The sequence below is a fragment of the Prionailurus bengalensis genome, chromosome B3 (assembly GCF_016509475.1).
Source record: "Prionailurus bengalensis isolate Pbe53 chromosome B3, Fcat_Pben_1.1_paternal_pri, whole genome shotgun sequence".
In the NCBI taxonomy this organism is placed as follows: Eukaryota; Metazoa; Chordata; class Mammalia; order Carnivora; family Felidae; genus Prionailurus; species Prionailurus bengalensis.
This window is the reverse complement of record NC_057355.1, coordinates 71,184,681-71,198,505: the sequence shown is the minus strand read 5'-3', so window position 1 is coordinate 71,198,505 and position 13,825 is coordinate 71,184,681. Positions and strand designations below refer to the sequence as shown.

At 37.2% G+C, this 13,825-nt stretch overlaps 1 protein-coding gene across 1 annotated transcript; it reads left to right on the top strand.

Moving 5' to 3' along the window:
* Window positions 1–234: 234 nt before the first annotated feature.
* LOC122467895 (olfactory receptor 4K2) lies at window positions 235–1,185 on the top strand. The gene has a single exon (XM_043554470.1). The coding sequence runs from the start codon at window positions 235–237 to the stop codon at window positions 1,183–1,185; it is 951 nt and encodes a 316-aa protein (XP_043410405.1).
* Window positions 1,186–13,825: the final 12,640 nt, after the last annotated feature.

Genomic DNA, 13,825 nt, shown 5'->3' with positions numbered 1-13,825 from the left:
ACAGATATTATTTTCAATATCTATGACTTAAGCTTTATTTCACTATAATCTCTAATACCCTATAATTATCTTTCAAACTAACATACAAATGAAGATGGAAAGAATAGCAAAGATAAGTTTTCATAGAGGAAACAACATCTTTGAAAGTGGATTCTTAGAGCTTTTGTTTAAATAGAATTGTATTTTCTGTCTCTTTTTTCCTTTGATACAGGTTTCCACCTATCAATCAGGACAATGGATGTGGCCAATAAGTCTGTTTCTGAATTTGTTTTGCTTGGACTCTCTAATTCCTGGAAACTACAGCTGTTTTTCTTCATAGTGTTTTCATTGTTTTATGTGGCAACAATGGTTGGTAACAGTCTCATAGTCATCACGGTTATAGCTGACTCTCACCTACACTCTCCTATGTATTTTCTACTTACCAACCTTTCCATCATTGATATGTCCCTTGCTTCCTTTACCACCCCTAAGATGATTGCAGACTACCTCACTGGACACAAAACCATCTCCTTTGATGGTTGTATCACCCAGATATTTTTCCTACACCTTTTTACTGGTACTGAGATAATTTTACTTATGGCCATGTCCCTTGATAGGTATATTGCAATATGCAAGCCTCTCCGCTACACTTCAGTCATAAGACCCTGGGTGTGTGCTACCCTTGTGGTGGCTTCCTGGGTTGTGGGAGTCATGCATTCAATGAGCCAGGTCATATTTGCTCTCACATTACCATTCTGTGGTCCCAATGAAGTAGACAGCTTTTTCTGTGACCTTCCTGTGGTGTTCCAGCTAGCTTGTGTAGATACTTATGTTCTGGGCCTGTTTATGATCTCAACAAGTGGCATAATTGCATTGTCCTGCTTTATTCTTTTATTCAATTCTTATGTTATTGTCTTTGTTACTATCAAGCATCATTCTTCAAAAGGATCATCTAAGGCCCTTTCTACCTGCACAGCTCATTTCATTGTTGTATTCATGTTCTTTGGGCCATGCATCTTCATCTATATGTGGCCACTAAGCAGTTTTCTTACAGACAAGATCCTGTCTGTGTTTTATACCATCTTTACTCCCATTCTGAACCCAGTAATTTATACTTTAAGGAATCAAGAAGTGAAGACAGCCATGAGGAAACTGAAAAATAGGCTTCTAAATCCTAACAAGACAACTCCTTGGCATTATTTTTAATTTTAAATTCTAGTTCTAGTTTTAACTTTCCAGGCATTACATGGCACAGTTTTTATGTACACAGAATTATGACTAGGCTCTTATTTCTCGAGTTCCCATCAAATTGTAATCAAATCAAATTGCAATCAAATCATAAATATTAAAACTACTCTTAGTCATATGTTTAAAATACATGTTATATTTCACAAAAGCAAGTTGACAGAAACAATTTCTTCCAGAAGCAAAGACTATCTATAAAAATGCCAAGAGTTCCTGCTCCAGTTAGGAAATTCAACATTAACAATCTATTCAATGGAAAAGATGAACAAAAAATGAGAAGAGGAAATATAGGTTAAAAGGGAACTAGAAGATAATGACATTTATATACAACTCGTTACCGAGTTACTCAGAGAATTGTCCCTAAAGTATGTCAAATTAGTAAGATTTCTATAAGCCTTAGAAACTCCATACTGCTATAGGATTATGCTCTGACAAGCAGTGATTTTTCCATATATACCTGGGTCATTCCTACTTAACATTTAAAACAATTTGTAATCTCTTCTAATTGAAGAAAACCCTAGATATATTTCATTACAAATGCTGATGAGGTCCAAAGAAAATGCTATAAGTAGAAGAGTCTCTACCACTCACTTTTAGCTAATAAGCAAAGATATACAGCCATGATAACTTCTGATAATACATTATGAATAAAGAGGCTGAAGTATTCCACAAATTAGAAAATATTACAAATGAGTTTCAAAGCAGTACATTTTGTTTCATACAGGTACTATGTCAGTTTAATGGCTGAGAAGTTAAAACTGGAATTAAAATAAGAGATACAGTTTATAGTAACAGTTTATGGACAACCTATGATTTCATTTTAAAGTACTGGACTGGTTTACAGTTTGGTTAAATTACTTTTTCCTTTTAATATATGGTTGCAAAAATAAGAAATATGAGCTTAGTAATACACTGTCAATGTAATAAGTATGTTTCTTTATACAAATGGTGGTTTTTTTTAAGCGTTAAATAGGTTCAATATTAGCTTTAAGGTACACAAGGTATCTCTACCACCTGCTGGTTGTTACTGGAATTGCAATAATTGAAAACCAGAAGAAAGAATTCTGCATACCTTGCTTTGCAAATCATCTTGTTTAAATTTATGGCACACATGAAAGAACTAATTGCTATTTGAAACTGGGTAAATGATATTTATAGTGTTCATCATATTATCCAACTTTTATGTACAAGAAAATATCTGTTACAACCACAGTATTTGATAAATATCAAGTTGTTCTTCTCTGGCATTACTGAGTAAATAATCACCAAGAATTACATATGCACTAATTATCACTGATGAGAGAGAAGTTAAGAAAAGGATATTCCTAACTGTTAATTTTAAGCCAAATGCCAGCAGAAATGTGTTTTTTCTTCATCAGAGTGTGTTTATTTTCTTCTTTTTTTAAAAAATTTAAAGTTAGTTAACATATAGTGTAATATTGGTTTCAGGAGTGGAATCCTATGATTCACCACTTACATATAACACCCAGTGATTTTCCCAATGGGGAAACAAATTTACAGTTAAAAATGTTTGATATTGTGTTAAAACCCTAGGAATGGTTGAAACTGTTGGGTAAAAATGTCTATAGTATTAACACTAATCTGAAATGTGTTTACATCCACCAAATAATAGCATAATTCTATTTGAAATAGGAATACAAATGGGCCAATTTAGGGTGTGTGTGAATGTGGTGTGTGAACTTTCACTTACGTGTGAAAATACGCAAATGTGTTCAGGATCAATGAATTAATTTATGTAGAAATTTTCTAACTGGTATTTTGTTAATGCCCCAAATAATTCTTTCACATAATATATTTATTTGAATAGGGAATATATTTTGTAATGAAATGGTTTTTGCAAGATTAAAGTGTTGAGCCTTTTCGAAAGAATGTCATCAATCTTCAGTACTTGTGTGGAGAATTATAAAACTCAAGGACATTTGCCAAAACCCTTAAAGGTACAACTGATCAGCAGACAACTCTGCAAAACAAGTCAATGATGAGACTGATTAGTTGGAGTTATAGTAAGATTCTGCAGCTGAGAATGAAAAGGACCACAGCCTCTGAAGGACTTCCATAAATAAAGGCAACTACAACTACCTTCCCTTGTGGTTCAGTGTAAAGAATAAATGTACAAGTTAGCTCTATGTATTACATAAATCTTAATTAGGAGCTACAGGTGGATTATTTTATCACCTTGTCTCCTCATCATGCTGCTGACACTCTTTTATACAAGGGTAAGTACAGTGACAGGACACAGGCTCCCTATGCAGTAGTAAAGATGGTGCCATTTGCCACTAGGGTGTCCAAATCTAAAAATACTTTCAAAGCATTCTAGATGAACAGAAGCCAGCTAATATAAACATGTAAACATACCAGGTTGAGGGTGGCTTTAAGTGGTCTTAATTTCCAATAACACAACTGAGAGAATATTACTATTAAGATATTAATTAAGAAGACTTCATTGATAAGCAGTCACTCTTTCTTTAGGTGTTTGGAAAGCTGGGCAATGACAAACTTATGAGCCTTCAAAAAATTTAAAAAACTGTCTTATAACATTAAGCAGAATAATCAATTGCAGATAATAAAATAAAAATTAGGTTTGGATGAAATGATAAAATATAAATTGTAGTATGTGATGGAATTGAATATATGTAATGGCAATAAAAACTGTACATAATGTACATTTCCAAAAATATTTGAGGAAAATTTCAGAATACTATGTAGTGTTATATTGAAGCCCATTTTAGATGCTCTTCTTTGTATGGGTTTCCTCCAAGGTCCTGGAATGGACCCTAACAAGTTTTTACTCACAGTTTTGACTCTTTTTTTTCTTGAAGAAGTCCCCTTAGATTATACAGACTTTAGACCCTATTGAACCTGGATCCACCCCGAGTGTAGGGGTAAACGTCTTAGACTCAGGTATGTTTTTACCAGTGCTAAAGGCCAGTTCTACTGTTAGTAGTGTAAACTTGGGCAAGACACTTAACCTGTTTCTACACCTGTTACAGGATATAATAATATCACTTACACTGCAGAGTTATTTGAAAAATAAAGGAGCTCATTTATATAAAGCACATAACAAATGTTCAACAAATGTTATTGTAATACTCTTCTCATCAACTTTGGGTATTTTGTTTAAGGGACTTGATACTCTCCTGAGCTAAGAATTGACATGTTTAACTTGAAAATTAAAGTTTTATTTTATAAATTTTCTGTATTTGTGTATGAGTGTATAAAAAATGTGTATCAGGATTAATTAGGAAAATTAAAAGTAACTTCCACTTTCTGTTTTTCACTTTATCATTTAAAAAATTAAAAAAATATTTTTTAAAACAGTAAATTCCCCTAGAAAACTACATTGGTTCTTATACTTATTACAGCCTCCAGAGACCATTTTCCGCACTGCTCATAATTTTTAATGAATCAAGGAAAATTCTGAATTGTTGTTTAATTAGTATATGATGACTTCTTTACAATGAGTAACTATTAAAATGATTTACTAATTTTAGAATGGGTTTTCACTACAATTTTGGTCAGAATAAGAATGATGATATTTGAACCTCCACATTATTAAGGTGCAGACATAGATAGGTGCATAGATTAGTAAATAGTTTCTTAGACAAGAAAATTTTTTATGATATGGACAGTCTTATGAGAAGTATTTTTCTATACTGATAGGGTCCTGGGATAATGTGATCACTGGACTCTACTGCCAAATGGAAGAAGTTCTTGGTGTAGACAGTATCATTTGGATATATCAGACTCTTCATACAAGTGTTTTCAAATTTAAACAATGACCAATGAAAAATTTTTTGTTTGTTTTTTGTTTTTAATATAATTTATTGTCAAGTTGGCTAACATACAGTGTATACAGTGTGCTCTTGGTTTTGGGGGTAGATTCCTGGGATTCACTGCTTACATACAACACCTAGTGATCATCCCAACAAGTGCCCTCCTCAATGCTCATCACCTATTTTCCCTTCCCCCCACCTTAAACCCTCAGTTTGTTCTCTGTATTTAAGAGTTTCTTCTGGTTTGCCTACCTCCCTCTCCGTAACTATTTTTCTCCCTTCTACTCCCCCATGGTCTTTTGTTAAGTTTATCAAGTTCCACATATGAGTGAAAACACATGATATCTGTCTTTCTCTGACTTATTTCACTTAGCATGATACCCTCCAGTTCCATCCATGTTGCTGCAAATGGCAGGGTTTAATTCTTTCTCATTGCCAAGTAGTATTATATATATATATATATTAATATATACACAGTAGTATTATATACATATATTAATATATATACAGTAGTAATATATATATTAATATATATACAGTAGTATTGTATATATAAATCACATATTTATCCATTCATCAGCTGGTGGACATTTAGGCTCTTTCCATAATATGGCTATTGTTGGAAATGCCGCTATAAACATTGGGGTATGTGTACCCCTATGCATCAGCACTCCTATATCCTATGGATAAATTCCCAGTAGTGCTGTTGCTGGGTCATAGGGTAGTTCTACTTTTTAATTTTTTGAGGAACCTCTACACTGTTTTCCAGAGTGGCTGCACCAGTTTGCCTTCCCACCAACAGTGTAAGAGGGTTCCCATTTCTCCACATCCTCACCAGCAACTGTTATTTTCTGAGTTGTTCATTTTAGCCACTCTGACTGGTGTGAGGTGGAATCTCAGTGTGGTTTTGATTTGTATTTACCTGATGATGAGTGATGTTGAGCATGAATTCAGGCACAGGATACAAAAGTTGCAGGATACAAAATCAATGTACAGAAATCCGTTGCATTTCTATATACCACTAATGAAGCAATAGAAAGAGAAATCAAGACATCAGTCCCTTTTACAATTGCACCAAGAACCATAAAATACCTAGGAATAAACCTAACCAAAGATGTAAAAGATCTGTGTGCTGAAAACTATAGAAAATTTATGAAGGAAATTGAAGAAGACACAAAGAAATGGAAAAGCATTCCATGCTCATGGATTAGAAGAATAAATATTGTTAAAATGTCAATACTACCCAAAGCAATTTACACATTCAATGCAATCCCAATCAAAATTGCACTGCCATTCTTCTCAAAGCTAGAACAAATAATCCTAAGATTTGTATGGAACCACAAAAGACCCCAAATAGCCAAAGTAATGCTGAAAAAGAAAACCAGAATGGGAGCATCACAATCCCAGACTTTAGCCTCTACTACAAAGCTGTAATTATCAAGACAGTACGGTATTGGCACAAAAACAGACACATAGACCCATAGAATAGAATAGAGAACCCAGAACTGGACCCACAAATGTATGGCCAACTAATCTTTGACAAAGCAGGAAAGAGTATCCAATGGAAAAAGACAGCCTCTTTAGCAAATGGTGCTGGGAGAACTGGACAGCAACATGCAGAACAATGAAACTACATGACTTTCTTATACCATACACAAAAATAAACTGAGAACTAGTTTCAAAGGAGCTTTTACACAAAACAGTTAAAGCAAAGTTGGCAAGAGAACTGAATAAACTCTCTTCTCTCCCCATTTATTCCCTATTACTATTTTGCATGGAGATTTTTGGATGCATCTAAGCAGATTGAAAACTAGGTGAAAAAAACAACCATGGGAACCTAATTCATGTGAGCTTTTTGCATATACTCTCAGAGTCCACTGAAATACACTGAGCAATTTGACATTCTTTCAGTATATGCTGTTAGGATGATTAATTTTATAAAGGTCAGAATAGTTTTTTTGTTGTCAATTATTTCTAGTGCTATTAGTTATACCTAAGAGGTAAATATGCACAACTTAAGCTGGAGTCAGAAGGCCTAACATCCAAATGAGACAGGACTGTGATTGAGATTATGGGTTCATTATTCTGTCTTTGTGGTTGTCAGTATAATTTAATTGACATTTAATCTTTTTCTTTATTATTTTTTGTTAAATACATACATACATCCCAACATCTAGCATGTACTAAAATATCATGTTTGCATATTTATTTTTACTCTGGTAATTTATACTGCCAACATAAGGAGATGTATACCTATTTACATTTTATTATCTCTTTAAAATTTACTTTTTTATTAAAGAAAATTCTTAAGGCTGGAGGTTTCAGGTTTTTTTCTTAGTAGCTATTCTTTGACTACTAATTGCTAGCCTATTATTAATTTGCCTATCTTTGTTTTTTTTGCCTTGTAACTTTGCTAGGACTCTAAAGCCATCAATAAAAGCTAGATTTTCTCAGTTTCCTCACTCCACACCCACTAGAGGAAATTTAAAGGGGAAAATGTATTTTAGACTGAAATGCTAGTGCTAGAAATAGCATTTAAAATAGAAATTTGATTTTACATAATTATGTATTTACTTTTAATTATTTCTCCTATCAGAGTATAATTATATGGGTTGCCTTCAGTAATGAAAACAGAAACCACTGGATATATTAAGCAGATTTAATACAGTGCTTTGGATGCTCATAAAATCATCCAAAGAACTAAAAAAGTAGCACTCTGCGGGCCCCTACTAGAGTTGCTTGGGTCCAGAATAGACCCCAGTAGTAAGCTCTTAAGGTCAAAGAGTCTTGATTCTATTACTACTGCCTCACTATCCTTAGTCCCCTTGTGGCTGTGCACAGTCACTGGAATATAGGTCTGGCTCATGCAATTGCTTCTCCCTCACATCTCATCATCTTGCTCACCAGCAGCAATTACATCAGTACATACCCTCTGCCTCAATCCAACTTCTGAAGCTCTTGTTGGTGCATCTAATTGGTGGAACATAACTTGCAAAGAAAACCTTGGCTAAAAAAGAGCAGTTCTCAGATATCAAGTTTTTTATGCAGTGGAAAAAATCCTAAAGGAGTACAGATTAGAGGCTGAGCCATCACTCATATCTATTATATTAACATTTATTTTTCATTATTATAGCCTTTCTATTGTAGAGTAAAGCCAAGGTAAATAAAAACACACAGAACGTACAATGTAATGAAATAGAAGGCAAACACCATTATAAACACATCTCGAGTCACAGAATAGAACTTTGCCAGTCACTCCTGAAGCTCTTGCATTTGTTCATCTCAAATACTTATCTTTCTCTCTCTCCCTTCCAAAATTAACCACTTTCCTTTTATAGTAATAAATTCTTTGCATTTCTTTACAGTTTTATATATTCATGTATACCCAAGTATGCATCCTGAGACACTCAATTTCATCTTGCCCACATTTTCTTTCTTTACTTTTCTTTTAAAAAATGTTTAAATGGGGGCGCCTGGGTGGCGCAGTCGGTTAAGCGTCCGACTTCAGCCAGGTCACGATCTCGCGGTCTGTGAGTTCGAGCCCCGCGTCAGGCTCTGGGCTGATGGCTCAGAGCCTGGAGCCTGTTTCAGATTCTGTGTCTCCCTCTCTCTCTGCCCCTCCCCCATTCATGCTCTGTCTCTCTCTGTCCCAAAAATAAATAAAAACATTAAAAAAATTTTTTTTAAATGTTTAAATGTTTATTTATATGAGAGAGAGAGAGAGGTAGAGAGTGAGCAGGAGAAGGTGAGAGAGAGAGGGAGAAACAGAATGCGAAGCTGTAAGCACAGAGCCGGACATAGAACTCAAACTCATGGACCATGAGATCACAACCTGACCTGAAGTCGGACACTTAACTGGCTGAGCCACCAAGATGCCCCTCTTCCTTTACTTTTAATGTACAAGTATCCTTCTCATCATCTCTTACATTTCTGTATAATTTATCTTCTGAATAATCACAGCTATTTACTGGGCAGGGTGCTCCCTGATCTGGAATGCATGATTGCATGCATATAGTACATTTCAACACGTACCTCTGTCCTTCATATTTTCCGCAAATTACAAATCCAGAGATTTAATCATACCTAGTTTGTCACCTTTTATAAGACAGACTAGGGATGGTATTATGTTCTTCCATGTGGAGGACACTGATATCTCCCTCTTTTTTTGGAATAATAGCAGCTATTGTTATTCAATGCCACAGCCTGTACTCACTGTCTGTAGTCATTTTTCTTGTCAAAAGCATGTTTCCTATTGGATTCCTCAGAATTATTTCTTGAGAACCAAACTCTATAAACTCTGGCATGTTGACCATAGTTTCTCTGGTTCTTTAAACTCTGAAGGAAGTTTTGCTGTAAATTCCTTAGCTATCCCTTTATTTATTTGAGTATGTTAAATTTAAATTATGACTCTTCTTGTAAGCGTGCTGAAGCCTGAAAAACCTATATTCTTCTGTATTACCTGAGAACACTACAAGTTAGGAGTTTGGGACTAATCTTTTAATTTTTGAAGGGAGGCATTAACACCCCATCCTGGTAGTTATTAGTGGCCTCTCTAAACCAAACAGGATTCCATTGCATTTGTGAGATTGTAGGGACACTTAAAAATCTTAAATCTACCTAAATGAAGATGTTCTTCAAGAGAAGCATGAAAATGAGTTACCATCAGTATACCTATTTAAGGTTTCTAATTGTTTTCAAGAAAGGTATAGATTTATAGGTGCCCTGATTGTTATGAAATAGAGTTCCCATTTGAATCCTATAGTCCTTTTGGATCTGCTATCCCCATCTCTCATATCACACAGGCTTTAACACATGAAGAAAGAGAATTTTCCAGTGCAACAACTAAAATAATTATGATGCAAAGAGATTACATGGCTATTTCTTACTTTAATATATTGCGAAGTAGCTCAAGGGGAATAGAGGCTACCCTTTCTGAGGGTCTATTTTACCTAAATCTCATTAGTAAAGCACACGCCAAAAAGGAAAAGAAAACATTAAGATAGGTAAAGAGATCTCTTGGACAACATCAAGAAAACAAATATTCACAATACAGGGGTCTCAGAAGAAGAGAGAGAAAATGACAGAACACTTATTTGAAGAAATAATAGCTCAAAACTTTGCCAACCTCGGGAAGGAAATAAATATTCAGGTTTAAGAAGTACAGAGAGTTCCAAACAAAATGAACCCAAGGCGGTATAGAGATTAACACATAATAATTAAAAGGTCAAATGTTAAAGATAAAGAGAATTGTAAAAGCAACAAGAGAGAAGCAAAAAGTTCTGTGTACAGGAAACCCTATATGGCTCTCAGCTGATTTTTTAAGCAGCAATCTGTAGGCTAGAAGGGAATGGCATTATATATTCAAAGGGCTGAAAGGAAAAATGAAACACCTACACCAAGAATATTCTACTAAGCAAGGTTATCATTCAGAATTGAAGAAGAGGGGATTGGGGCAAGATGGCGGCTTAGGAGGACGCTGGGCTCACCGCACGTCCTGCTGATCACTTAGATTCCATCTACACCTGCCTAAATAACCCAGAAAACCGCCAGAGGATTAGCAGAACAGAGTCGCCGGAGCCAAACGCAGACGAGAGGCCCACGGAAGAGGGTAGGAAGGGCGGCGAGGCGGTGCGCGCTCCACGGACTGGCGGGAGGGAGCCGGGGCGGAGGGGCGGCTCGCCGGCCAAGCAGAGCCCCCGAGTCGGGCTTGCAAAAGCGGAGGGGCCGGGCGGACTGTGTTCCGACAGCAAGCGCGACTTAGCGCCTGGGAGGTCATAAGTTAACAGCTCTGCTCGGAAAGCGGGAAGGCTGGAGGACAAAGGGAGGGAGAGCTGCTGAGCCCCCTGACAACAGAGCTCAGTTTGGTGGGGAACAAAGGCGCTCGCCAGCGCCATCTCCCCCGCCCATCCCCCAGCCGAAATCCCAAAGGGAACCGGTTCCTGCCAGGGAACTTGCTCGCTCCACGCAAACACCCAACTCTGCGCTTCGGCGGAGCCACACCTCCGGCAGTGGATCTGACTCCCTCCCGCTGCCACAGGGCCCCTCCTGAAGTGGATCACCTAAGGAGAAGCGATCTAAGCCTGCCCCTCCTGCCCCCGTGCACCTTGCCTACCCACCCCAGCTAATACGCCAGATCCCCAGCATCACAAGCCTGGCAGGGTGCAAGTAGCCCAGACGAGCCACGCCACCCCACAGTGAATCCCACCCCTAGGAGAGGGGAAGAGAAGGCACACACCAGTCTGACTGTGGCCCCAGTGGTGGGCTGGGGGCAGACATCAGGTCTGACTGTGGCCCCGCCCACCAACTCCAGTTATACACCACAGCACAGGGGAAGTGCCCTGCAGGTCCTCACCACGCCAGGGACTATCCAAAATGACCAAGCGGAAGAACTCCCCTCAGAAGAATCTCCAGGAAATAACAACAGCTAATGAGCTGATCAAAAAGGATTTAAATAATATAACAGAAAGTGAATTTAGAATAATAGTCATAAAATTAATCGCTGGGCTTGAAAACAGTATACAGGACAGCAGAGAATCTCTTGCTACAGAGATCAAGGGACTAAGGAACAGTCACGAGGAGCTGAAAAACGCTTTAAACGAAATGCATAACAAAATGGAAACCACCACAGTTCGGCTTGAAGAGGCAGAGGAGAGAATAGGTGAACTAGAAGATAAAGTTATGGAAAAAGAGGAAGCTGAGAAAAAGAGAGATAAAAAAATCCAGGAGTATGAGGGGAAAATTAGAGAACTAAGTGATGCACTAAAGAGAAATAATATACGCATAATTGGTATCCCAGAGGAGGAAGAGAGAGGGAAAGGTGCTGAAGGGGTCCTTGAAGAAATCATAGCTGAGAACTTCCCTGAACTGGGGAAGGAAAAAGGCATTGAAATCCAAGAGGCACAGAGAACTCCCTTCAGACGTAACTTGAATCGATCTTCTGCACGACATATCATAGTGAAACTGGCAAAATACAAGGATAAAGAGAAAATTCTGAAAGCAGCAAGGGGTAAACGTGCCCTCACATATAAAGGGAGACCTATAAGACTCGTGACTGATCTCTCTTTTGAAACTTGGCAGGCCAGAAAGAATTGGCACGAGATTTTCAGGGTGCTAGACAGAAAAATTATGCAGCCAAGAATCCTTTATCCAGCAAGTCTGTCATTTAGAATAGAAGGAGAGATAAAGGTCTTCCCAAACAAACAAAAACTGAAGGAATTTGTCACCGCTAAACCAGCCCTACAAGAGATCCTAAGGGGGACCCTGTGAGACAAAGTCCCAGAGACATCACTACAAGCATAAAACATACAGACATCACGATGACTCTAAACCCGTATCTTTCTATAATAACACTGAATGTAAATGGATTAAATGCGCCAACCAAAAGACATAGGGTATCAGAATGGATAAAAAAACAAGGCCCATCTATTTGCTGTCTACAAGAGACTCATTTTAGACCTGAGGACACCTTTAGATTGAGAGTGAGGGGATGGAGAACTATTTATCATGCGACTGGAAGCCAAAAGAAAGCTGGAGTAGCCATACTTATATCAGACAAACTAGACTTTACATTAAAGGCTGTAACAAGAGATGAAGAAGGACATTATATAATAGTTACAGGGTCTATCCATCAGGAAGAGCTAACAATTATCAATGTCTATGCGCCGAATACCGGAGCCCCCAAATATATAAAACAATTACTCATAAACACAAGCAACCTTATTGATAAGAATGTGGTAATTGCAGGGGACTTTAACACCCCACTTACAGAAATGGATAGATCATCTAGACACACGGTCAATAAAGAAACAAGGGCCCTGAATGAGACATTGGATCAGATGGACTTGACAGATATATTTAGAACTCTGCATCCCAAAGCAACAGAATATACTTTCTTCTCGAGTGCACATGGAACATTCTCCAAGATAGATCATATACTGGGTCACAAAACAGCCCTTCATAAGTTTACAAGAATTGAAATTATACCATGCTTACTTTCAGACCGCAATGCTATGAAACTTGAAATCAACCACAGAAAAAAGTCTGGAAAACCTCCAAAAGCATGGAGGTTAAAGAACACCCTACTAACGAATGAGTGGGTCAACCAGGCTTTTAGAGAAGAAATTAAAAAATATATGGAAACAAACGAAAATGAAAATACAACAATCCAAACGTTTTGGGACGCAGCAAAGGCAGTCCTGAGAGGAAAATACATTGCCATCCAGGCCTATCTCAAGAAACAAGAAAAATCCCAAATACAAAATCTAACAGCACACCTAAAGGAACTAGAAGCAGAACAGCAAAGGCAGCCTAAGCCCAGCAGAAGAAGAGAAATAATAAAGATCAGAGCGGAAATAAACAATATAGAAACTAAAAAAACTGTAGAGCAGATCAACGAAACCAAGAGTTGGTTTTTTGAAAAAATAAACAAAATTGACAAACCTCTAGCCAGGCTTCTCAAAAAGAAAAGGGAGATGACCCAAATAGATAAAATCATGAATGAAAATGGAATTATTACAACCAATCCCTCAGAGATACAAACAATTATCAGGGAATACTATGAAAAATTACATGCCAACAAATTGGACAACCTGGAAGAAATGGACAAATTCCTGAACACCCACACTCTTCCAAAACTCAATCAGGAGGAAATAGAAAGCTTGAACAGACCCATAACCAGTGAAGAAATTGAATCGGTTATCAAAAATCTCCCAACAAATAAGAGTCCAGGACCAGATGGCTTCCCAGGGGAGTTCTACCAGACGTTTCAAGCAGAGATAATACCTATCCTTCTCAAGCTATTCCAAGAA

Coding starts and splice junctions, on each gene's coding strand:
- LOC122467895 (XM_043554470.1), top strand. CDS start 235: ATGGATGTGGCCAATAAGTCTGTTTCTGAATTTGTTTTGCTTGGACTC.